The sequence below is a fragment of the Pocillopora verrucosa genome, chromosome 6, assembly GCF_036669915.1.
Source record: "Pocillopora verrucosa isolate sample1 chromosome 6, ASM3666991v2, whole genome shotgun sequence".
In the NCBI taxonomy this organism is placed as follows: domain Eukaryota; kingdom Metazoa; phylum Cnidaria; class Anthozoa; order Scleractinia; family Pocilloporidae; genus Pocillopora; species Pocillopora verrucosa.
In genome coordinates this window covers 1,926,530-1,953,363 of record NC_089317.1, presented here as the reverse complement: position 1 = coordinate 1,953,363, position 26,834 = coordinate 1,926,530, and the positions used below count along the sequence as shown (strand labels likewise).

The window sequence follows — 26,834 nt, the reverse complement described above, 5'->3', positions numbered from 1 at the left end:
TTGCTTAGTTACAACTAAGAATGGTGGCCAAGTGGACATGAATGAGCTCGCTGCAATAAGTTTTCAAATTGTCTTCGTCTAAAACGTTATTCACAACTGAATATCAGGTAATCAGATAAATAATATTAACAGTTATTCTATTTTTGACCTTTGATTGAGAATAGATCCCTACAGAAAACATAATTTTCGCGTTCGATGCAGACCATTTGGAAAGTTATACTACAAACATTTTTGAAATTACAACAAGCTTCCTAATTTTGCCATCTGTTGTACAAATTTCAATTTTAACTCAGTATCTGTTGAATTTTTGTTAGAACCTTGCAACAACCTTGAGCTTTAATCTGAAGGAAGCTTGTTAGGGGAGAAAGCTATCGTAATTATCGGAACAAATGTAAATTCGAATGTACTTCTTTTTAACACATATGATTATTGTGCTTACCAGTACTTGGAAATATGCAATATATCGCTTACGATTATGGTTTTTATTTGAAAACAAGTTAGAATCGAAGGGATCGCTTTATTACTAGGTATTTGGGTAGTTACAATATTTTTTGTGAAGTCAGTTTGAAAAGTAAACTTTTATTTTTCTTGTCAGGTTTTGGGATTTCAAAATGTTGTCAAATGTGGATACTATACACATATCAGCAGTACTGGAGGACTGTGTAGATCAGCTGGCAATCCTGGGTCACATCATGCCACCATCTTTACAGGGGAAACAAGAGGCTGCACAAATTGTTGATGATGAGCTAGGCCAAATTTTACAGGATCAGAGAGATTTAGAATCCAGATATGAAGTGGTAGGGATTGAAAAAAAGAAACAAATAAAGATTTTGTGTGATTTTGTCTTACGGGTGGGACACAGAAGCATACTCTGAGCCTTCTGTTATGAGTCAAACCACAGATCTACCAATTTTACAGTTTTTACTTCATGATCATAAAAGATAAGGGACCTGTGATATAACAAGGTTATATGCAGTCAAATCTGTATGAAGTGGTCACCCACAGATAAGGGGTATTTTAAAAAACAATGGAAAATGCCACTATATGTCATGATTGACCACTGACTGTACAGAATCTTGCTCTAAGTGCACGTACTTTGATTTTGGGAGGGAAATTAACAATTGGATTAGAAATTACTTGATAGATTATTCTTAGTTTTATTTGTCAATGAGTAGTTTGACTTTCAGTGATTGTTCAATGCAGGTTGAAGGTAATAAAAACAGGCTGGTGGGACTGAGTAAAGGGTGACAGGACCGCTGAACCCTTTAACTCCCAAGATCTGATCGTCAATTCTCCCCTCTACCTGCAACACATCTCCTTTTAATTAGTTACAAGAATTTGGTGTTGGATCAGGATAACAACTTCCACCTGATTAGTTTGAGTATTCTTACTACCTGTGTGAAGGTTAATGTATGAATACTGTAGGGAGATGTTACATGTTAATCACTTCTGGGAGTTAAAGGGTTAATTAAGAGATGAAAATAAAAGTGACTAAGGGGAAATAAATTCTGACTCTGAAAACCGACCGCTTAATACAGTGTGACAGCTTGATATGCTGCAGCCTAATACAGGTTTGACTGTACTTGGAAGTGTGAACTTGGCAGCATTCACTGGAGCTCTTCCTCTTTTTCACAGCAAATGTGTCAAATTTTTTATGTATGGGAGAAAAATTTTGAATATTCAATCAAATGTACATGTGTTCATGGAAGTATTCAGTTGGGACAAACAGATTTTGCAAGGGTTGAATTGTTTAGTCATTTGATACTTTCATTGCTGTGTTTTTCCTGTTGTGTTTTACTGTATTTGCAGTATGTAAACTTTGAGTATTTAGCTTCAAATTTCCTCTAAACTAAAAATTTATTTTTTCCAGCTTGTTAACCATAGAGATGACCCCCACACAAATAACAAGAGTTTGTTAAAAGTACCAGATGATCTGCAACTACATTCTGTGGCCAAGTCATTACGAGAAAGTACAAATGGTATGTAAATGGTTCTAGGTACAATTTTCAGTGCCAGGGGAATAAGGATATGATTATGAGGTAACACATGCAAACCCTGGTGAAAAACCTCACAGGATCTTTGAGGATCTTCAAGGATTGACAAAGACCTGCCAAAGATCCTTAAGGACAAGGATCTTTAAAAGATCTTTAAAGGATCTGTAAAAGATCCTCAAAGATCTTTGTAAGCAAAAACGTTTGTTAAGATCCTCAAGGATTTGATAAAGATCCTCAAAGGATATTACAAAGATCCTCATAAGGATCCTCTCAAAGTTCTTTTCAAGGATCCTTCAAGATCCTCAAGGATTTAGCAAGGATCTTTCAAAGACCCTCAAAAGATCCTTTCAAGGATCCTTTCAAGATCTTTGTAAGGATCCTTAAGGATTTAATCAGGATCTTGCAAGGATCCTAGTCAAGATCTTTGCAGGATCTTTTTGAGGATCTTTCAAGATCCTCAAGGATTTAATGAGGATCTTTTAAAGACCTTCCAAAGATCCTTTCAAGGATCCTATTAAGATCTTTGCAAGGATCCTTAAGGATTTGATCAGGATCTTACAAGGATCCTACTCAAGATCTTTGCAAGATCTTTTCAAGGATCCTTCAAGATCCTCAAGGATTTAATGAGGATCTTTTAAAGACCTACAAAAGATCCTTTCAAGGATCCTGTAAAGATCTTTGCCAGGATCCTTAGGAATTTGATCAGGATCTTACAAGGATCCTTAAGTCAAGATCTTTGCAGGATCTTTTCAAGGATCCTTCAGGATCCTCAAGGATTTAATGAGGATCTTTTAAAGATCTTCAAAAGAACCTTTTAGGGATCCTGCTAAAATCATCATCTTTGCTAAGATCCTTAAGAATTTGATTAGGAGTTACAAGGATCCTAGTCAAGATCTTTGCATGATCTGTTCTACAATCCTTTAAGATCCTCAAGGAATTGAAAAGGATCTTCCAAATATCTTTAAAAGATTCATTTCATGATTTTGTACAGCTCTTTGTAAGGATCCTTTTTGAATTTGATGTGGATCTCAAAGGCAACTTTGTCAAGATCTCTACCACATCTCTGCATTAAGACTTAGGTTCCTTTGAAATCCTCAAGTAATTTCAAACATAACAAAATTGTAAATTGAGGGCTCACTGTTTTATAATTCAAACACAACAAGGAATTTTCGCAGAAAATTATTGTGCAATGAGTGTAATGAAGGTTACCGCATAGCAACGCCATTCTCGAGGCTTTCGGGAAACTTTGTGACTACTTACATGACGACAAATAGGGTTTTGCATTATGGGATAGGAATTTATACGCGCTGAGATTTTAACGGTCGCATAAAAACATAAGAAGCTCGTTTTTACGGCAAATATCATCGACAATGGTCGGAACTAAAGGGAAAATGTACACAGAAATAAAGGTAAAGGAAAGGCGTTTTCTGGAGTTCAGAAACAAGCGAAAAGAGAGACAGAAACAACCGAAATCGTCAATCAAACTCCAAGCAGGTCTCGCGATTGCTCTGACTGTGAGGCTGAATAAAAAGAATTCATTGGTACTTCTGGAAAGAAAATGAAGATGCCATCCTCGCCTAATGATTCTTACTCTGAGCTCTTGGAGAGTGAGGATGCAAATGATGTGTTACAGGGACAAGGATACAGGCTTATCGATCTAGAGAGATTCTCCTCGACGCTCACTGAAGGACATGTTTCTGAAGAAGGTGTGAATTTACTTGGTTCTGTGTAACCAACTTAAAAAGCTCTTTTAGAGATTGTCATATGAATTCCCGAGAACACTTATTTTGTACCTCAGGATGTATTAGTTCAATTAATCTGAAGTTTTCAGGGCTGTATCCTCTTACTGAGTTGAGTTGGATAAGCTGACAGTTTCTCTATAAGCTGAATTTTAAGTAAGATGTTGTGGAATAACTCACCTAATAATCTCGGTGAACTTTGAACGGGCATTGTGCCCATAATATAAACGACTCAAAAAGTTCCTCAGCTCATCCAAAAGAACGACCCTAGTACTTTGTTTTGACACTAAAAACACTTGATTTCATGCAATCTTTGTGCAGTTATCTTTTCTTAAGTTTACCTAGGTTTTTCACACCATGTGGTGGACAAATTGATCTGATGTCAAATAACAAATTAGTTTAGGGCAACATATTAGTTATATTCAGTATGTGTGATTCCTAAGCTTTCCTTTGGTATATAGGTTAATATGGTTCAGAAATATAGTCATTGAAGTACTCTTGTTTGCCTTTTTTTCATGTTTACCCCCTCTGTAAGAGTAGTCTGATTCTGGTCATAAGTCTAGTCCTAGACAAGTTTAACACATATATTTAGGTCTTCTTATCTTTGAGCTGGACTGTTGCCAGATTTTTTGGAAAATGAAAATCTTAGTACTAACCTAAAGTCTGAACAGAAATAGTGTAGAAGTAGTCCTACTAGAAGAGGATGGGTAATTCTCGTTTAGCAATAAAAAAAGTTTTATCTTCATTTTTTTATGTTTGGTTCAATTTTTCTTTTTAACTTAGTATGAGGATTTAAGTATGCTTATTTTATTGTCAAAATTTCGAAGGTTCTATAACATTCTTGCTAAGATCTTCAACGATCTTCCATTTCCTTGCCAGGATCTTCAAGGTTCACTGACATTCTTGTCAAGATCTTTAAGGATCTTCAAATCTCTTGCAAAGATCTTTAATTTGGCTGTCAAAATCTTCAAGGATCTTTCTTTTTTATGCCAAGATCTTCAAAGATCTTTCAATTTATTGCCAAGATCTTTAAGGGTCTTTTATTTTCTTTCCAAGATCTTTAAGGATCTTCAAAATTTTCAAAAAGATCCTTGAAGATCTTGTCAAGAAAATGAGAGATCCTCAAAGATCTTAACAAGAATTTGGAAGATCCTCAAAGAATTTTCAAAGATCTTTAAAGGATCTTCAAAGTTCATGTAAAGATCTTCAAGGATCTTGACAGGAAAATGAAAGATCCTTAAAGATCTTGTCAAGAAAGTCAAAGATCCTCAAAGATCTTGGCAAGAAAATCAAAGATCCTTGAAGATCTTGGCAAGAAAATGAAAGATCCTTGAGGATCTTGGCAAGAAAATGAAAGATCCTTGAAGATCTTGGCAAGAAAATGAAGGATCCTTGAAGATCTTGGCAAGAAAATGAAAGATCCTTGAGGATCTTGGCAAGAAAATGAAAGATCCTTGAAGATCTTGGCAAGAAAATGAAAGATCCTTGAAGATCTTAACAAGAATTTTGAAGATCCTCATGAAGATCCTCAAGAGGATCCTCAAAGGTCCTCATGAAGATCTTGTAAGATCCTTAAAGATCCTTGAAAGATTTTCACCAGGGAATTGTACCTTAAATTTAACCAGGAACAAAATGTTCAAAGCATGATTAAGCTTAACTAAGGGTTAAGTGAAAATATCATTTTAGATTTGTAGCTTTGCAGACAGTTCTAAGCTGTAAGTTAAGGTAAAATGCTTCAAAACATGAGCCATAATTTACACTTTACTTCAAGACAAATCAAGTGAAAGTTAGACTTTTAGGACTAGATTATTGCTACCTGACTTTCGCACAACTTGGTCTAGGCTGGTCCAGCATTTGAAACAGGTAACATTGTTCTGAGACTTTGATTCCACCTTGGAAACTCAGATGAATCCAGCCACGAAGATGTATCAGCTGTAAAGATTGGCGTGTCTATGATGTATGGGATTATGAGCAGGGGGGCTGTGATCAATGTTTGATTGATCACCAAATGAAAGAGCTGTCTCATTTACTCAGATTTATGATCGTTTTACCAGATTTGAAAGTTTCAGTTATTTGATAGTTAAGTCCGGGGTGAAAGTGAGAACGAACTAAATGCAACTTAAAGAGGGAGATAGGCAGTCAGTTGGATTAATATTTGCAGAGTGAACAGGTCAACTTCAAGTCAGACCCAAATCAGACTTTCTGTTAACTCACACCTCTACATGTTTGAAATTCTTTTTCTTCACAAGAGAGAAAAACAATACAGTAATGCCAATGTTAGATATACTTATACCACTCATATAGCTACACAATAATATCATACTTTAAGTAAACATATATGTAATTAAATGTATTGTGCTGATATTTACTTCAAAATATTTCTTTTGAAGTTTATTTTTCAGTCATTTATCGTCTGCTAACTTAAAACTTCAAAACTTTCTAGCTGTTTTTCATCTTTGGAAGTTCAAATTTATGGGGTATGACTGTAAACAAACATAGACATTTCTATCATTGTAATCTGATTTCTTTTTTGTTCCTGTACAGCACTGAACAGAAGTTTCAAACAGAACCCTCTGTCAAATGACAGCCTGTCAAAAATTCAAGCAGATAGGTAAATAATATTGTTTATTTGTTAATAGCAGAGAAGTGATGTCTTTATAGATCTTTGTAAAGTTGGCCAGCATTTGATTTGCCCAGCAAAATGGTTGAACTTCACAAAGTTGAGACTTACTCTTTACACCCAACATCAGGGTGCATATTCTCCTCACTGCTCAAAGGTACTGATAAGGGGAATTTACTAATGATCAGGAGCTTCTTAAGACAATGATAATTTTTTTAATTCTTCTTACCTTAATGCTTGATTTAAGGGTCACCTACTGTAAGGAGAAATTAGAAACTTATCACTAGTAGAGCTTTGAGATGTTTAATAACTGGCTTTTAAAAAAGTTAGGAAACTTTGGAAAGAAAATTCACACAATATTTGCAACCAAGGATTTCTGCTGTTATTTTAGAGATGTAACAAAGCATTCTTGACCATTTACACCCTAACATCAGCATGTATATTCTCCATACTGTTCTCTATACATTGAGTGTAAACTGAATGTAATGATCTAGTGCTAGTGAGCTAGTGATCATTTCCTCTCTATTGACCCTAATGTGTGATTCAGGGGTGATCCCAGAAGGAGAAATTAGATGCTAGTCACCCTTAGCAGTTTAAAAGGGTAAATGCTAATTCAGTTTGTGGTAAATGTAAATACTTAGTAACTATCTTTAAGCTCAAGGATTCTTAATTTTCTATAGGAAATTTCTGCAAGATGTGATGGAAGAGACGCTTGAAGAGATTGTCACCAGCAAGTCGTTTGACTCTCTTGTCAGAGCTGTTGATACAGAGAAAGAAAAGAAAGCCGGGCTTCAACAAACTATACTCAAGTATGTTGCATTACTGTTGACTGTAATTAATGGATGCTGGGAAATTTTTAACCTCATCGGTGTATGTCAATTAAAAAAATTTGTTATTGTTGTGAAAATTTATAGGGAGGAAGAAAGTCGCAGACTTGTGAAAACTCTCCAAAGGCAACTGTTGGAGGTGAAAAAAGAAAAAGAAAGCGAAATTCAGGTAAGTTCAATCGTTTGATATAACTATGTCACACACTGTTACTTACAGACTTAACCGCCTTTACACCCCAGCATTTATATCCATGTTCTACTCGCTGTTCTCTCAATAAATTTTCTGTGGTTATGACTAGAAGAATTTTTCTTGAAAATCAGGTACTTCTTAAATTCGTGATCGATTGCATTTTTATCCTGACCTTTACATTTGATTCAAGGGTGATATTGTAAGGAGAAATTAGGGGCCAGTCACTCTTAGGGGTTAAAGGTTAGTTAAATGGAATAGGGTTTCCCGTTTTGCATCAAATGTAACCAGCACTTGTGTGTGCGTGCGTGTTTTTTTATTACTAATTTAAAAACAAAACAAAATTGCAGCAAAGAAATGAGATGATAGCCCATCTTAAAGATCAGTTACAAGAAATGAAGGCAAAAACCAGCATGGAAGGAAAGTACATCAAAAAAGACGCAGAGGTGAGAATCGTAGACTCTATTCATCACCCGTTTTATAAAATATTTAAACTTTAAACTTCCTTTTACCGCGAAACGATCGATTTAGTGCTAGCCAAACTGTTACCTTCTCTTTCTTGGCCTAAACTAGCCTCTGTCACCAAATAATGTATGTAGTTTGGAGTCTCGAGTCTTAAATAAGATATATAGTTTTTCTGTTTAGCTTCTTGGACGGAGTGTCCTTTTGAACCGGAAGTCTTTCTGAACATTAGTATGACAGTAGTGATGCGTGGTTTATATTTGTGGTACTTAGAATCTTTTAAACTTATTCTTAGTAGTTTGTAAGAATTCGCTAGGTCTAGCTTGATGAGGTAGATATATCAACATCTTTAGCAATTTTCTAACGTTAAAAAGGAAGCGAAATGAGTGAAATTTGTACTAAGTTCCCCACAGTTTTAATTTCCTTTAAGTCTCCAACCCCTTAGGGAAGTGGCATACTACCTTTCTGCTGACCGAAGTATCGAGCATCAGAATGGGCTGATCTTTAAAAAACGCAAGCCTATGTTGAGAAAACTGTAAGTAGAAAGACATTCTAGTCTTCTCGGGCACGCGCAATAAACTTCAGACCCCGTATGGAACTTAGTATCGATTTAGGATAGGGAATCACTGCTCATCTTTTATTTAAATGTTCTTGCCTTTGGTATTTTTTCAGGTTCGCGTCAGCTGCACACAAAAAAGATGCCAACAGGCGGAGGGCTCTTTGAAGGAAGATCTCGAGGTAAAGTTTACATGTGTCAAAAAAAAAAAGAGTAAATAAATAAATAACGATAGAATTGCAGTGTGTTGTGTGACGGTTTGAAAAAAACAAAAATTTTGGGTGGAAGCGAACTCTTGGTGCGGAGTAAGCGAACTTTATCAGACAGGTTTTTAAGACGCGGACGGCAAATGGAAGAAGAATAAAATTAAATCTAGTGCGTTTTAAAGCTAATGTATTTACCGTAAGGACCTCGTTTTGCCATTTTAAACCAAACAATACTGTCTAAGCACCAGGAATGTTAACTTAACGTACGGCTGCCGGCTGCCGTCTGCTTCTCAAAAACGTTGGTAGTTACGCTCCTTAATGTCAATTTATTGAAGCTATTGCTTATTTTTTTTTTTTATTTTTATTGTTTCTCTGTAATATCTGTCGCGCAATTTATTTTCCCTTATAAATATCGATCAAATTGAGAATAATTAACGTATCGTACAGTTTCCAACATATTTTGCTCTTGTCCGCAGCTCCATAGCTGAGTTCTATTTTCTTTCTTATTGACAGACATTGCGTTACAAAATAGACGAAGAAGCTCGAGTTAATTCTGAAATTGAAACTTATCTACGGCAACATCACCAGGTAAGCTACTATTAACTTGAAACAACCGAAAATTTCCCTAGAAACAGAGGACTACCTTTAATATAAAGATTTAGCCAAACCTAAAAGCGGAGCTCGCATTTTTTTCCCGCACGTCTCAAGGGCACTGCGCCTTGCCCCGACCAGGACTAGAACCCGTGTCGTCCGACTCGGAGCCCAGTGCACCGACCACTGTACTACTGGACAAAGCCGTGGCGTTGGCGTGCCCGCGGTACAGTTCACCACGCATGTTAAAAGTAGCACCTTGTGCGATAGTACGGTCGTACGGTCGTACGGTCGTACGGTCGTACGGTCGTACGGTCGTACGGTCGTACGGTCGTACGGTCTTACGGTCGTACGGTCGTACATCCAAATTTTTTCGGCTTGATGGGCTACTACTATTTTGTATAATTATGGACCTACGCTTTGCGAGCTCCGCTATTTGTAGTGCAAGATAATTTGGTTTCTCAACTGAGTTGATAATGTAAATTGACCATCGCAAAGAGTTCCAAAGCTGACGCTTCGAGCGTTACCCCTTCTTCGGAGCGAAGTTAGTTGCTATATGTTAGGGAAGGGTTTCAGTGGCATGAAGTGATAAGGCGTATTACTGCTCTCCCCTGGATGGTATGCCGCTTCATCTACGGTTTTCCCCGCCAGCCTTTCCTCAGGCTTCCCTGACAATTCGCCGGTGCCCACTCATTCTCTTGGGTGGAGAGAGCCACTGAGAGGAAAGTGTCGTGCACAAAACGCACCATAATGACCCAGCCACATCTGGAGCCCAGACCTCTCAACATGGATGTAGAAAATCTCTACCGTTTTTAAATTTCAAGTGGCAATTTTTGTCTTCCTCTTTCCTCTTTGTATTCTTTATATATTCACGCGCGCCGCGCGTGATTTCATAAATTAGCCAATTACGTCAAAGAACTCTAACCTTGACATTGGAAAACTGACGTGGACATTTTTCGCGTACTTTTAGTTTTTTTTCGCGAGGTTTCAGTTTGTTGCTTTTTAGCTTTTGTTCCCGTTAATTTGTTACTCCTTTATTTGGAATTTTAAGAAGGTTCGGAGTTTTTATTTCAGCCAAATGTTGTGGTTCATTTGAAAAGTTTAATACATATATTCCACGGAGTTTGGACTCTAGCCGTAAATGGGTTTTTTACACTGGAGTCCAGGTCGCTAACCGTCAGAAAAAGAAAAACTTTTGTTTGATAAGCTTTCTTTTTTATTCGTAGATACTGGAAGAGAAAGTGGAATACTGGATGGAAAAATACGATCGGGATGTGGAACAGAAACAACACGAGTTGGATGTTTTAAAGGTTTGTAGCCTAAATCGTTTTTCTTCAAGGCGGGTAAGGAAGCACAGCAGAGTAATGAAGGTTACAGCGTCTAAATGAATGTATTCTGTCAAGTGGATTTCAAAAGTAATTCAGAATTTAGTTTTTCTTCTCTACACTCTGTGATTGGTCAAGAGAACTTACGTCATCCTTGTAACCAATCAAATGCAAAATGAAAACCAATCACAACCTGATCACTCGCGTTTTCCCGCGCTTCAGGCACCTCACGTGTACTATATCTTATTTTCTTTTTGGCCGTTTTGGTAACTTGGGATTAGTGACATCATTTGATGTTACATCTCAATTTGAATTTCATACTTGTAGGCATCCAAGGCAAATGATCTTGCAAAGCTTCAGGAACTCACTCAGAAGGTAAAAATGTCAATTACTTTTCTAGGCTTGTCTCTGTGTTAAGCACCATTTTTCAAGAATCCCTAAAGAACAGCCAAAAATTTCGATCATATCGTTCGATCCTGCGATTTTCTGTCCGTGTGAGGGTAGTTCTGCCAAGTTCTTTTGTGGTTTCCAACGAATTACGTTCCAAAAAAACCCAATCGAAATTGATCATCAGAGTATATTGATGACTTCCGCGAAGTGTCCAACGCTTCCCTTCCCTCCCCTCCCCTCCCCCTCATCCCATCTGGAGTCATATACGGCGGATGGTACAAACCCTCGAATAACACTTTTCTACCTGTGCTATGAGAATCAACCCTTTACACTAACATCAGTATGCATATTCTCCTTACTGTTCTACCTACATTTCCTATTGAACTTCAAGGAGAATTTGTCTACCAATCAAGAGCTTCTTGAGTTGGCGATCATTTCCCCTATTATCATAACCTTAATGTTTGATCCGGGGGTGATACTATTGGAGAAATTAAATGCGTATCACTCTTAAGGGTTATCTTTTATCCTGGCCCCTTTCACCCTTAAGATTTAAGAACAAATTCTTTACACTGCTAACCATACATTTCTCATCATCTAAGCTTTGAGAATTTAGACTACGAACAGTCTTTCCTCTTCGGTGAGTGCCTCACTCATGGAGCTTCCGCGGCGCATCGACGTCACTCCTAGAGCTCCCCAAGGCGCAGAAACAGACCAGTCGTGGACTAACATCAAGCTAGTTCCTAGATTTATCCTAAACTCACCTTTTTTCGTTTTTAACTCGGAGAGTGGCTGACCCAAAATTATGAACCAAAATTCCATCACTCCCTCCCTCTATTCCTGTTAACTTTTTGGGAAATTTTCTGATTAATCCATGGAGGTTTCGCGGTTCAGTTCCTGCGCGGGATTTATGAATCTGATAGCTGAGAATTGATCAAAATAGTGAACGGACAATATTTTTACTTACAGTATTCCGAATATGAGAAAGTTGTGATCGAAGACCGTGTGGCTAAAGAACAAGCAAGACGGCAAGCAGAGCAAGAGCTGGAAGAACTCAAATCCGCCACCAAGGTCAGTAAATATAGCTATATTTGGTATGAGACAAGTATGGACCGGTTTTAACATGCAAATAAAAGTGCCGGGCTGTAACTGAGATGAAATAAGTGCTAAAAGTGAGTTAAATTTCGGAAAAGGGGTTGGCAGTCTGTAAGGTGTTAAAACCACGCGAAGAAAATCCTTGAATTTGGGATCATGTGTATTTATGGTAGGCTTTGTCGGTACACCGATCGATGGTCGGTCGAAGTGTCGGTCAGTCCTCTGTCGATGTTTGACGGAAAGCCGACAGATAGTCGGCCGATATTTCGATGAAGACAACGGCTGACCATCACCCGTCCATCGGAAAACCACTAACCGACTTTCAACCTTTTACCGACTAGTTGTCGACCGAAATATCGATCGAATTTCGTCCGATGTTGACGTATACAGCTGTTCCGTGAAAGGTTTTCGGGAAAAAGATAGACAAAAGCGCTCTCGACAATCGCGAGAGGTACTCTAAGCATTCAGTGATCAATGAATTTTAATCATTCAAATAAATAAAAATTACATGAAATCCATATCTCGCCCTTACAGTAACGTTTTCTCAGATTTCCTTGAAATCCTGCGGTCGAGGAACTGTGACCTGAAAACTACCCACAAAGCCTTTGTCGCGTGCACTTTTTCGCTTTTTTTTCGACAAGGTTTCTCGCAACAGCTTTATATCGACCGATATTTGGACTCATGCTACCTATTCTACATGTGATCTGATGAAATTCAGCCCGGCGCCCGAAGGCCTAAGGGCGATTAACTTTTGTTCTTGCGTCGACATGCCATTAGCCATGTAATCATGACGAAGAACTCTAACCTTGATATTGGAAAACTGACGTGGACATTTTTCGCGTACTTTTGTTGTTTGTCGTTAACGGAGTTTAATCAGTTGTTTTTTTGAGCTTTCGTTCGCGCAAATTAATTACTCCTTTGTTTGGAATTTCAAGAGGTTTTGAAGTTTTTATTTTAACCAAGTGTTGTGATTCATTTAAGAAGTTTAATACACCTTTTCTCCATGGAGTTTAGGCTCTAGTCTCTTTTTTTCGTGAATGAATTTTTTTACATTCATCGATTTCTGAAGCACGCGGAAAGTTTGGAAAGCACAAAAGATGAGTGATAGCTACTTGAGGCATAGCTAAGCCTGCGAAGTGCAACTCAAGCTTTGTGAGCGCTCTTCACACCTCTCAGTTGGTTCACAACTCAATGAATTCACAACTGATGATTATATCAGTTGTTTTTTTTACATTTTTAACCCTGTTATTTATATATTACGTTTAATAATTTAGAGCTAAACCGTAAATTTAATTTTATTTCTTTTCATGACTTGACAATGATGCGAAACAACGTCAAAACGTCGTCAAAATATTTTACGAACAGTTACGAGAAGTTTTTCTATGTATTTGCGTTGAACTTAACGGTTATATCAATTTTTCATGCTTCAAAGTATGGAGACAGTCTAGCGCGTAGATCACGTGGTTAATCTGAAAACTTTACATGACAAAAGCTAAACCTGAACGAAACGAGAGAATGTGAATCAGTTGCGTCAACGTTTGTTTCCTCTCTCGTCGAACGACTTGTTATGAAGCAAATAACGGCCTGATCACTACGGTAAAAAATGTATCGGCCCTAATCAGCTCGTAGGGGGTGATTACAGTGAGATGCGCCCAGTCATCATAACGTGCGCATCTCCATAATCATCAGGCCCCGGTTGTTTGAAGGTTGGATAACGCTGTCCACTGAATAAAACTCTATCCGGTAGATAACGCTATATGTTTAGCTATCACTTATCTGCCGGATAGCGTTTTATCCGTTGGGTAGCGTTATCCGCCTTTCATACAACTGGGCTCAGAGCAATTATACTAATAAGAGGTGTTGTCTTTTCCACGCTTGAATGCATACACGTCGCATACACGTCATACACACGCCATAAACATGCACATGGGAATATCGACCACATTATTCCAATTTTTTTCTTCTTTCCTCGATAAAGGAGAGAAAGGAATCTTGAGACAAACTTTGGAAACGAGGTTGATGGCGAAAGGTTGACGCACGTGATGAAATGAAAATGAATTACACGTATTTACATGCTATGTCCTAAAATGAAATTACATAAACTATAAAGGGTTTTCTTAATTGTTATTATTATTTTTTCAGATACAGTCCTGGTGGAGGGGAACAATGGTACGTAAACAATTGGGACCTTACAGTAAAAAAAAGAAGAAGAAGGGAAAAAAAGGAAAGAAATCTGGGAAAAAAGGAGGAAAAAAGAAAAAGAAATAATTCTGACTAGAACATAAAACCTTGTACAGTAGCGACAACAACTGTTGTTGTAAATTTGAGAATAAAAAACCGATTTTAACGAAACTTTACTTCTGTTTTTGTCTTGACCGGTGTCAAAGTTTGAAACAACTTTAATTTTTAATGAAAAAGCACAATGATAATATTAAGAATTTAACAAAGTAAGTTATCCTTTGACAATATGTTACTAATTAGAAAAAATTATTCATTTTAAATTTGCGATGTGTTATTTCCCGAATAAATTCTAAAATGCTTACTGAATACGTGCCAAGGAAGGATATGGAGTAAAATTTAACTGTGCTAGGCGCCTAGAAATTATCATTGTTATATACATCCCGCCGGGTTGAAATAGTTTTTCCTGGGGAACTGAGGTAAAACTCACATGGAACCAAGCAGCAGCAACTCAAAGAGCACAAAGAAATGAGGACTCACCGCGGGAAACGCGAGAGACCAAAGCGCGGCTGCTATAAGGTTTTGTATCTGATTGGTTGAGAAAATGGCACGAGTTCTCTGGACCAATCACAGCGCAAAGCCACGTAAATGCAACCCTTTTATGTTTCTTTTGACACTCAATTGAAAATTGCTAGGTGAGAAAAGGTCATTTTAAACAATTTACACGAGGCCGACTGTCGCCTGAATTTAGGTCAAGTGCGTGGTTTTTGAAGGAAAAAGCGATTAAAAGCTGCTTGAGTTGAAATTCAACTTTATCGACCAAGGTTGAAGAATCCAATCAGGAAATAACTTAAACTCTGATGTTGATGTTTATACGTGCACAAAAGTTCATGATTATATGACTGATTTTAGCTACTGGCTCACTATCGTTTTTTTAAATTTAATCATTTATCAAGGGCCTGACGAAACTCATCTGTCTCGAGGTCTTCTGTGTTGAAACTGCTGTTCAATCTCAAATTTTTTAGAATAAATCTAAATTGGACAGAAAAGGTCAACGAACAGTCAACGCCGTGTTATTAGTGCCAAGAATATTCACTCATACAGCTCCTACAAATCGTAATGTTTGACATAGACAACATGACTTTTAATTAGTTTACACAGAGCGAGAGGTGTTTACACCCTTGCTACACAATGTCTGTTTTATTGCACGTCGAAAATCAGTCATTCTAACGGCGTAAATCCAAGGATTTATGGCTGAAGAAGAATAAGAGATTGCTGCAACCCAGAACCACGCTATGTTAATACGAAGCCTGTGACAGCGGCCTCTTAATAGTATTGCAAGAAAGTTTACCACTAGTGTTGGCAGAAATAAAACAATAAAAAGGCCTGTTATGATAGCAAATGTTACAGCTGCTTTTCTATGTTTCAGTTCTTCGGCAGCTCGAACAGGGCAATTAAATGTGCGGTGCCTTTTCCACCAAGAATTCTGCGCCTTCGCCACGTTGTAAACGCGAAGATAGCAAAACCAAAGCACTGTTAAAGGAAGGAAGAAAGTCACAATGGATCCTATTATCCAAAGCTTTGGCAAGTCGTTGTAAGATAGATAAAAGCTTATGGTGGAGAACAAGATGGCAAAAACCCACATGCAAATTGCCGCCCACAAGATTCGCTTTTTAGTTATTGTCTCTCGGTAATGTAAAGGGTGAAGGATGGCAATGTAGCGATCAACAGCTACAAAGCACAGGTTAAATGTTGAAGCTGTCGTAGTTAACAACCAAACAGCGGTTTCGGCGTTCTTGAGTTCTTGAACTTCTTGAAGAGACACAAAACCGCAAAGAGCCACGTACAACGAGTTGGCAAACAGGCCCATAGTTAGATCGGCAAAAGCTAATGACGCGATAAGAAAGTTTGAGGTGTTCTTCTTCAAGGAAGGTGTTCTGTACAACGCCAGTAGTGTAATCGAGTTGCCAGTTACTGATAAAATACCAGAAACGGCATTTATCGCGACCAAAACCCCAGTAAAGGCAATGGTTAGGGTTTGAGTACAGTTTTCACCCATTTTCTCCGAATACTTGCTTTTAATAATTTTTTCTCTACGATAAACGATGTCCAATGTTTCCTCAGCTGCTGAAAATTAAACACAAAATGCTGGCTTGCACCTGTTACAAACACGTCCAAACGAGAAGGTGAAGATTATGAAAAAGGAGATACAACAGTCTACAAAGAAACATTAATTTTTTTACGCGTTTGATCGAGGACAGGCCTATATTTATTGCTTATCTCATTCACGGGGTCTAAATATTTATCTCTGGAAATTATTCCCAAACTTATCATTACGTGCGAATTGTGTGACCATAAAATTGATTGTGCTGTCTGATCGATCAATTAGCGAAATATATACAGAAAAAAAAAATAGTCTACGTGACCATCTCAAACAAATATATTTAAGAAGCGTGAAAAAAGCCACGAAAGATATCTGATCCATGTTAATTCAAAGATTATTGCATCAGAATTAAACCAAGCTATAGATCTGGATTCGAACTTTGAAACAATTTTATTTTTGATGCAAAACTGTCTAATATTACCTTAGTTTCTTCTCTGCCATTCTTTTCTTTGACGTCTGTCAAAAAATTATTGAACCTACAATTTCTCGTCCTGTGCATTATATCCTTTTGCTAATTTAGCTAACAAAACTGCATTATCTTCTAAATGCAGTTTTTCCATTTTAACAATCTGCACAGATGTATGAATTTGCCATCACTCGGGCAAACAAACAATTAACCAATTACTTTTCAGAATACAAACGACTTGCATCACAATTAGAGAAGAAGCTTACGTTCATATATCAGGGTCTGGTTAAAATACCTTTCGAAGTCCATCAATGTAACACACAAGTTTCGTTGTGTTGGTCGGCTCTCTGAATAAGTTATCGCACAAAAAATACGGATGAACTCGAATAGATGAACTGCGAAATACACAAAGGCTTTTAGCAACACAAAAGAAAGCAGATGGCAACCGTAAACATTTTTTTTTTCGTCGATCGTCAAACTGGCGACGCAGCGAATATATCTGTCCCCATTAGATTGTTTGAAATGTTTCTCACGTTATAAACAACTGCGCATATTGGTTAAAGAATTGAGCTAAAACCGTTTGTTAAAGATCTCTCACCTTTAATTCGTGAGCCTCAAAATTAGAAAATTAATTCATCACTAAATTCAATTGACTTAAATAAATTTGCGCAATTCGGTAAATCTTCGATCCAAAATTGTAATATTAATGTACGAAACATTCTAAACAGCATATGGCAGTTTGCGGCCTTTCCTTACATCTAGGCAGTTCGGAAAGCCGTAAAACACTGGAACAAAAATTTATATTCCAAATCGGCACCCTTAATCCCCACGGAATCAACGAGCGCTTTTCATTCAACTAATTTTTTCCTGTTTTCTCGTCACCATATTCCCACCTATGGCGTAGCTCCACTTTCTACATATAAATCCACACACAACCTACAATTCCTCCAGTCGCTCTGACGAAGGGCTAACGCTCGAAACGTCAGCTTTTTTACCCTTTACGGTGGCTAATTTACGTTTTCAACTCAGTTGTTAACACTAAATTACCTGCTATTTTTCAGATCAACGATGCATTGCTTTAAAAAAAAGAAACCGCTGGCTAAGTAACCAATCTCCTTGGCAAGTACTTTATGTTCTGCGGAGTTTCTAGTTTTCCCACTTCTTGTAACATAAAATAAAAGTGCTTTGGAGGCTTTTACTCGTTTCCGGGTTGTTAAGACTTCCAGAGTCACACAATTTATAGAGCCACACAAGTTATCTAACAATTGCTTTGTGCGTCAACGTGCGTGCCGGCTCGAAGTTTTGAGAGAACGAAAGATAGGTACGAGTTTCTTGAAGAGGTGACCAAGGGTAAGTGCTTTCCAAAGTGCTTTATATCTCGATGGACGGAACGCCGACATATCAACCCATCAGAGCGGTGATAAAGGGTTAATTTCTAAAGAAACTATGGTACTACGTCGGTGGGAGAGTATAACAGTGTAATTTAGTATTACAAACTTCGTTGATAACGAAAATTGGCCACCGTTAAGAGTTTGAAAGCTGACGTTTCGAGCGGTAGCCCTTTGTCAGAGCGAATCATTTGCGGTAGCGGTAGTTTAAATGTTGTTATCATTGATTTATTTCGGCCAAACTTAAACGCACGCACACATGTCATCAGCGTGCAATACAGGAATAAGTAGCACGCTCGCGCAATTGAATTTAATTAAGAAATTTGCTAACAACGTCATAAACGAAGAATTCAGGCTCTTTTTAAGATGGCGGAGTTAATCTGATTTTCCATAACAACTACAGCTCATCCCTTACCTTTCAACGCCAAGATCTCATTAGTAATTCTCCTTACTGTCTGCCATACAATTATTGTGACGTTAGTCGAGGGAATGTGGTATTTGATCAACTAATAATCCCCTAATTGATACTTTTTTTTTATTCTCATCACTTTCCCGCTCGATATAACATTAATATTGTAAGGAGAAATTCTGTCTTGGTCACTCATGGGATTTTAACGGTTAATGAGCTCAGAGACAACTCTAAGAGGCGAACCCGCAAAGAGGCCAAGAACTCCCTCAAACGAAACACAGCATTCAAACGTCTACGCAAATTAAACACAACACTCAAACCTCTGTGCCAATTAAACACAGCGCTCAAACGTCTACGCAAATTAAGCACAGTCCTCAAACGTCTGCGCATTTGTCAAAGCTGAAACGTTAAAGATACAGCGTAAAAGAGTGCTTTCATATTGTCAAAATCAATTTCCCCGCCGGAGCTATGAACAACCACAAAAAGCCATGAGAATACCTTTAGATTTTCGATAAATAGACTTTGTGTTGGAAAAGTCTCAAGATTTCCATTCCCTTCCCTATCTCCTTTCACAGATTTCTGTGAACGTTTCAATTTTTTTTTCGTAATTTTTGCGTAACAGCGGGTTTTTTCTTAAACCTTCCCTTACTTTGCACGGAAAATTCGAGCGCAGCTAGCAAAAATGGAGTCATTTGCGTAAGCCTCAGTGCGTTTGACCGCCGGGTTACAGAGAGAAGATGGGGAAAAGTGTGATAATAAAGGCTTTCACTGATATACGCCAATTTCACTGAATCTATTTTTAGAAGTCATTTTATTGACAGCTTGAACCAATCTTCTGCACTTTCATCGTTATATTAGTTTGACTCCGAATATCAGGTCGAGGTTACCCTTCATGAGAACGTCTCCGAAAAGGTTACGTTTTTTGAGAGAGAAATCTCAGGGTCTTACCCATGAGCCTCTCCTTTTTTTCACTATGTGTTCTTATGATTTTGCTATTTTGTTATTCAAAGGTTACACGTCCCTCTACAGTTATTTTAGATCTAAGGCAGAACCTGTTCTCCCAGAAATTATGTTTCAGATACCTCGCGAGTTGCCTCATTGTTAATGGTGGAAAGCGAATAAAACTCCGCATATGATTTCTACTGGGGGAGAATCCGCAAAAGAGGATTTATTATTGCCCCCGCAGGGTTTTTGGTCCCAGAGGGCCAAAAACCCTGCACCGGAGGCACCTTAGGACTCCCCGCGTAATATAGAGGAAGACTCGAGAAGAGGGAATGTGGGTATTTTCGGTAGATCATAACCAGAAAAAAATCTCGATTTGATCGCTTGCACGGCCGCAAGGTATCAACGTTTTTCCCGCAAATGGTCATGGGCTGCCAGTAAAAAGACACGCGCGCGAGGACTTTTAGGATCGGCGTCTTTGACACGAGATTTGTCCTAGTATAGAGGAAGACTGGAGAAGAGAGAATGTAGGTGTTTTCGGTTGATCGTAACCAAAAAAAAATCTCGATTTGATCGCTTGCACGGCCGCAAGGTATCAACGTTTTTCCCGCAAATGGTCATAACTACACAACTGTAAACAACAAGCCCAACTCAAAAAAAAAAAAGAAAATGGTACTGTAGGGCGGGGGCAGCTCTAGTGAGAACTATAACTATTTAGATAGATAGATAGATAGATAGATAGATAGATAGATAGATAGATAGATAGATAATCTTTATTTAACCACGGAAAATTCATAAGCCATAAGAACACTCAAATATATAAACATGCATTCAATGGATAAGATACTATAAAAACTATACTAAAGCACAAACCTAACTAAAGCTCCTTTCCACGAATGCCGTGCCTGAACGTACTTCTTTCATCAAACGCTTATTTCTTGCCCATGACGGAGAAATAATTATTGATTGTACTTATACAGCCTATTATAGGAGGAGGGGTGGGGGGGAACCTCCTGCCTGTTGTACCCGCCACATATTCTTCTGCGCTCTTTCCCCCTCTCCCCCCCCCCCCCTTCACATCATATAGTCGTCGTTGTTGTTGCTTATATCTTAAAACGGTGGCGGTATCTAACTGATAACTCAAGAGTAATTACCTTACTAATCTAAAACCATGATAAATCTTTCCAAAATGAGTGGTCATCAGTTGCCCGATTTGAACACAAGAGTAATTTTTATAGTTGGGTTTCAAGAGCAATCCGGGATTTCTGTGGTGTTGGTGCACTATGCTGCGTGATTGGTTCAGAAAACTCGCGTCACTTTCTCGACCAATCAGATTCAAAGCTACTAAAAAACACGATTTAGTGACTCGCGTTTTCCCGCGCTTTAGGAAGTTTGCTTGTTTTTACTTTAAGTTGTAAAAGGCTTCTTGTGATATTTTCCTTTCCCTTGATTGGCTGTTCTAATCACCTTGTGTAACGCTCAATCGAAATGCACTCTAATGGGACAATTGATTTGTCATACGTGCGTAACTGGAAAGTAAGCATCATTTGCGCGCGCTGCTTCATAAATTATTGGGTCCCTTTTCTGGTGGGAGGAGGTTAACAGTTATGTTATATTTTTTCGTCTTGTCACGTGCATGGCAAGCAGAAAAACACTTCTAAGTTCCCATGATGAATCGAGTTTCAGACCTACGGATTATATCAATGAGCTATGAACATTACAAGGGCTTTCATACGAGATACGCGTCCTGTATACTGCTAATACAGAAATGTCGAATGCATCGCGTGAGAAATTAGTCCTGTAAACTGCTAATCCAAAAAATGACAAGAGCACCGTGCGAGAAAGTAGAAAAAAAAGGGTTGTTAAATTTTGAGCTTGTAATAATATATGATTAAAGATGCTTTTTTTTCAAAAGGAGTTTGTCTATCAAAGCGACGATTAATTAATAACAGGCTTTTGTGGTGTCTAATTGTGTCACTTATTACATCCATTTTGAAACCACTGGTGGCCCCTGTAATCTGATTGGCTCTAGTTGGTGTGATTTATTCACGAATCGCACCATTTTTGCTTTAAATCGCATCTTTTTCTCAGCCAATGAGGAGGCTACACTAAAAACAAAACAACCAATCAGATTTAAAGGCTTGTTTAAAGTAAAAAATCAAATTGCAGGAAAATGAAAGACAAAGAGAATCATGTGGTAAATTTTGCAACTTTTGTTTTCAAAACTCTTATTTTTCCCCACAAAAAATGAGTGAATTTAATTTCAAACCAGCTCAGTACTGCATCAATGAAATATTTGAACTGACCAAGTCCTGTATTTGGGCGATTTAAAAATGGATGTAATAAAGTGGTAATTGAACCTCATGTTGTGCAATTTTGGGCTGAAATAATACTTGTGATTTCAAATCGAACTTGCGCTGCGCGCTCGTTCGATTTTGAAACCACTTGTATGATTTCAGCCCAAATTGCACTCCATTTAGTTCAATTACCATTATTAATCGCTCTCTTTATTAACAAATCAGACTCCCGCTTCGCGGTCGTCCGATTTTGATAATCGACCATTATTATCAATATACGCGGCCAAATAGAAAATCGGCCTCTTCAAAACACACGCTCAGCGGGCCGCAAAAGACTGACAGCGGGCTGCTAATGCATTATCAGCCCTACAGCTGATTGGTTCTTGCTTCATCATCCGATGGATTTTAACCAATTAGAGTAAGCCTAGTGTTGACGCGGGAAAACCATTCATTTGCGAAACTCCGGTTTTGAACGGTAATTTTCAATAAGTTCACTGGACTGAGTTGATTCTTTAATAGCTTGTTCAATCAACACTTACATGATGATTTGAAGTGACTTTGAATTAGTCATTCACTTAGCTTGTATTATTAAAACTCGCATTCTTGATATCATTTGGCCTTGTTTATTGATAATAATGATAATGACATTACTTTTTGAGTCTACGCGGGCGCAAATAAACAATATTCCCTCAAAAAGTCATGTTATTCCCCTATTGGTATGATCAGAGACCTAACTGAGCTTCACTGGGCCCGCTTGACTTCACTTGAATCCCTGTCGTCCAGGCTCCAGTTGTTCAAAGTTTGGAAGACGCTATCCACTGAATAAATCTGTATCTAGTGGATGGCTTAGTATTTGTTGGTATTACTTATCCACTGGACAACGATTTATCCGTTAGATAGCGTTGACCGCCCTTAGCCTACGTTTAGCCTTTGGAGGGAAGGGCGCGACCACAGGTAGGCTAATCCACCCTCGTACAACTGGGCTCAGGTCTATTTAGACAATCGTTCCTTTAACGTCGTTTTAGATTCCTGGGGGAATTCTTAGTTCTTAAACAACGACAAACTGCTCCAGAATTAGCAGGGTAATTTTCTAAAGAGACTGTAGTGTTGCGACAGGGGGGGGGGAGGGAAATAAAAGATAACTTGGAGCGTATCACAAGATAACAACAACTTGGGTGGTATTAAAAGATGACTTGGGGGGTATTACAAGATGACTTGGGGGGGTATTACAAGATGACTTGGGGGGTATTACAGGAAAACTTGGGGGGGGGGTTTACAAGATAACTTGGGGTATATTACAAAATGACTTGGGGGTATTACAAGATAACTTGGGGGATATTACAGGATAAATTTTGGAGTATTACAAGATAATTTGGGGAGGGGGTATAAAGATAACTTGGGGGGGATATTACAAGATAACTTGGGGGAGAGTATTACAAGACAACTTAGGGGGGTATTACAGGATAACTTGGGGGAGTATTACAAAATACCTTGAGGGGATATGGAAAGATAACTTGGGGAGTATTAAAAAATAACTTGGGGGATATTACAAGATAACTTGAGGAGTATTACAAAATAATTTGATTTCTAAAGCTATTTTCAGATTTGTCTATGGTGGGGCAAGAGAGGGTAAGAGGTACCATTTGGGGCAATTATTCATCAATTCATTTATTTATCAATAAAAAAAATAAATAAAAAGATTAAAAATTGTTTATTTAGCTCCTTGTCTCTTTATTTTACCATCGATTAATCTTTTAACTACTTATTTGTGTATTTATTTCTACAAATTTTTATTTACTTCTTTCAAATCAGATCACAACTCCTCTCAAAGAGGGCCACTTTCGTTTTCTACCTCAGTACTAGACTTTTGCTGCCTTCCTTAACTTCTTTACTCCTTGGGGTGATTAGCATCTATTTTCTCCTCACAATAGTATCTCAGATTTACACATTAAGACCATGAGAATCAAGAAAATGATCACCAATAAAAGAAGCTGTTGATTGTAACTCAAATTCTCCTTGTCGGCACCTTAAAAAATGTAAGGAGAACAGTGTGGAGAAAACGCATGTTAATGTCTAAAGACTGTCGTCCATAAAGGCTCACTCCATCCTCACAGAACTCACTGTAGCAGAGGATATTTTAACCCTTTAACTCCCAAGATCTCATCAGTAATTCTCCTTACTGTCTGCCAACTGATTCTCATGATGTTAGATTGGAGAATTTGGTATCAGATCAATTAGTAATCCCATAATTGATATTTTTCTTTATTCTCATCACTTGTCTGCATGATATTGTATCGATATAGTAAGGAGAAATTATGTCTTGGTCACTCTTGAAAGATGAAGGATGAAATCATTCATTTTCGTTCTCCTCTTCACTACTGTTTTTAGTTATTATTTACTAAATCCCATCCACTCCCTGCGAAACGTAAAAACAGCTTTTTTCCAATTTTTTACCATGTTTTAGAGGGACTTTTATCGCAGGTTTTAACTATTAAATTAAATCGATCAATTAAATTTATAGCTAATTATTTTATTTATTATTTTAATGAATTTAACGTTGTTATAGTTACGAAACATTTCTAGGACGCTTGATAAAAATATTTTGAAACATAGATGTCATATTTACTGGCCTCTGCAACGAACCGATTGAGCCTCTAGAGACATTTCTCCACCTAACGACTTGTACGTTGGTGCTTATGACATATTTGTACCTATCCCCATCGAGATAACATCAAATTTTTTTTGAGTATGCGCTAGACACAACAACCACAAATATAAAATTAATGTAACAGAGATATGCTACTTTATATTGTTGAGGAGGCTAACTTATTTCGTTCTGCTTCGAGGCTCATTTCAAGATTCGGGTGCATGTAAACGGCCGTATAGTATTAGAAAATTTATTATGTTTTTCTCGGCATTCCTTTTCAAAAGTACTCAAATGAAAAGAAGAAATTGTTCAACTCTTTTTTCGTTTTCAATAATTGCTTATTTTTCAAGAGCATGCTTAGTTTACAACGAAGGAAAGGAATGAGAATTTTCAATATATGGCCAAAAATCCCTGAAGTTTGATCCCAGTCTCCGCGCATTGTGTCCAATATTGTTTACATTCGGAAACGTCACGCTCACTCGAGGCTTTTGTGACGCTGGCTATTTGCATAAAATTTAAAACAAGATTTATTTACAACCTTACAGACCACGATTTAATCCTTTTATCAAAACAATCCCTACAGAGAGTTCGAGAAATCGAAAGCAATAAACTTTTATCGGGTTCTTACAAGAAAAAATTTTCCCCTACATTTAGAACCCGTGAGATATTTTCGCTATTTTGTCTGCCTACCTAATATCCTCTTGAACTTCCGTTTAAACTTATAATTTTCTTTCCCCCGAATAATCGCGTGGGCAGAATATATTTTAATCACCTTGGTGCGAGAAAAGCAGAAAATAATCTTAAAATTCCCCCGAAGTGGGCGAACAATTGTACGAATCTACATTTAATGGAAAGAAAATGTAAATTTAAACAGATCACCTTACTTCGGATTTGCGTTGGATCAACAGAGTAATTGCGTTACAAGGCAAAAAACCCGGTATGTCATCATTGTCAGATTTCAATTCAATGTAACGAAACTCCTCGGATCTCGTTTCTGGATTTCGGCGTTAGAAAGTAAAATGTTTCGGTTACTTCTTTCGTCAAATATAGACGAGAAAACTGGTTCAGATCGTAAGTTCTGGACACAACTCGCCGATAATTGCAAACAAATTGTAGACACAAATTGTAGACCCCAAGCTCCCCTCAAACACTGCTTCGAACGCCTTGCATTTTTTGCTCTTCAATGGAGGTTAAATGCCGCTTAAGAACCTTTCTCCGTTTATTATTTTACGTGGCATATTTTGATCAAATTGAAGTGTTCACGATTTAGGGAAAATCCCAGAAGCTGATGTGACAATAAGTATAAACACAACCTGCTAAATTATTCGTGGAAAAATGCCATAACGTACGACATGTCCATTGTCATAGGCGAATTTGCCGAAACAAGTTTTGCTTTGTAAGCAATTTCTTTAAAGAGGGGGAATCTAAAGGTGAACAATCGTAATTTTCGATTTTGAAGGGATTCGAATGCTAAATCATATAAAAAGCTACAACACAATTTTCTAAGAAAAATAATATCTAATTTACTTCTGAAGATAGAGGCAAATTTTAGGGGCAAAAAACTAAAACATTTCAGGATGTCACTATCGAGATTTTTCAAGTTCGAAACGCGGTTTCGATCGACTTTTGAAAGAACCTTTTGTCATAATATTCACAACTCATTTACCTGATTAGCATATGTTTTTTATTTAAAGGAGAACGTTTTAATTGTAAAACAAAAAACACTGTAGCATTGCAATAAAGATTTCTAGGTGCGAGCAAGAGAAAAAGGGTATTTCGCTTAAGGGTGAAAGAATAAGTTGTTTACAAAAAAAATATTTCGGTGCGTACCCTTGCCTGAAATATATATTTACAAAAACAAGGCAAATATTAAAAGATTTCTCGCTTGGGTAGGAATAGCAACTTCACTAAACGCATGACAAAATCCTTCTGAATGTAATTAAAGACAAATAAACGAATAAAACGTTAATAACAAGGAGGTGTCATGAGTGAATTTTTTTATTTACTAGTTCTGGAAATGGCTTCACAAAACAGCCAACAACACGGATTAATTAATACATCCTGTTAATTCGTTCTAATATCAGAAATATGCAGTTTTCAAAGTTCAAGCCGGGTGGCTGTCTCAACATAACTGCAAATTAGAAAGGTTCAAATTTAAGTCGTAAGCATATTATTCTACCGAAAACGTAAATGGAAACAATATTTCAGTTTCGGCATGTTTCGACAAACATTTAATCTGCGGAAACACAAATATAGCAACAACATCAGGTTAAGCTAATGTCAGTTGTTATTTCGAAATAAGTATCGGCCGCAATTAAAAATCTAACAGAGTTGATCATAAAGAAAGTTGGTCGATGAAAAAACTTTACAATCCGTAGTTTCATGAATTATTTAACTTAGAAACAGAGACGAAC

The 26,834-nt window shown here is 37.5% G+C and overlaps 2 protein-coding genes across 2 annotated transcripts; one reads left to right on the top strand and one right to left on the bottom strand.

Annotated features, from left to right (window-relative positions):
* The first annotated feature begins 6 nt into the window (after positions 1-6).
* LOC131780160 (dynein regulatory complex protein 9) lies at positions 7-14,341 on the top strand. Its single transcript, XM_059096779.2, has 13 exons — positions 7-107; positions 596-797; positions 1,871-1,979; positions 6,278-6,344; positions 7,034-7,162; positions 7,268-7,349; positions 7,718-7,813; positions 8,502-8,567; positions 9,105-9,179; positions 10,409-10,492; positions 10,835-10,882; positions 11,864-11,965; positions 14,132-14,341. Exons 2-13 carry the CDS (start codon positions 612-614, stop codon positions 14,255-14,257), a joined length of 1,170 nt encoding a protein of 389 aa, XP_058952762.1. The 5' UTR covers positions 7-107; positions 596-611; the 3' UTR covers positions 14,258-14,341.
* A 198-nt stretch (positions 14,342-14,539) lies between these two features.
* On the bottom strand, positions 14,540-17,092 carry LOC131780161 (histamine H2 receptor-like). The gene is made up of 2 exons (XM_059096780.2): positions 17,033-17,092; positions 14,540-16,326 (listed from the first exon to the last, which is right to left on the bottom strand). The coding sequence occupies exon 2, from the start codon at positions 16,224-16,226 to the stop codon at positions 15,321-15,323; it is 906 nt and encodes a 301-aa protein (XP_058952763.2). The 5' UTR covers positions 16,227-16,326; positions 17,033-17,092; the 3' UTR covers positions 14,540-15,320.
* Between the last annotated feature and the right edge of the window lie 9,742 nt (positions 17,093-26,834).

Bases quoted from the DNA above. Each gene is read 5' to 3' on its own strand.
- LOC131780160 (XM_059096779.2), top strand. From the start codon at position 612: ATGTTGTCAAATGTGGATACTATACACATATCAGCAGTACTGGAGGAC. The intron at 1,980-6,277 runs GTATGTAAATGG...GTTCCTGTACAG, and splicing joins ATTACGAGAAAGTACAAATG to CACTGAACAGAAGTTTCAAA. The intron at 6,345-7,033 runs GTAAATAATATT...AATTTTCTATAG, and splicing joins TCAAAAATTCAAGCAGATAG to GAAATTTCTGCAAGATGTGA.
- LOC131780161 (XM_059096780.2), bottom strand. From the start codon at position 16,226: ATGGGTGAAAACTGTACTCAAACCCTAACCATTGCCTTTACTGGGGTT.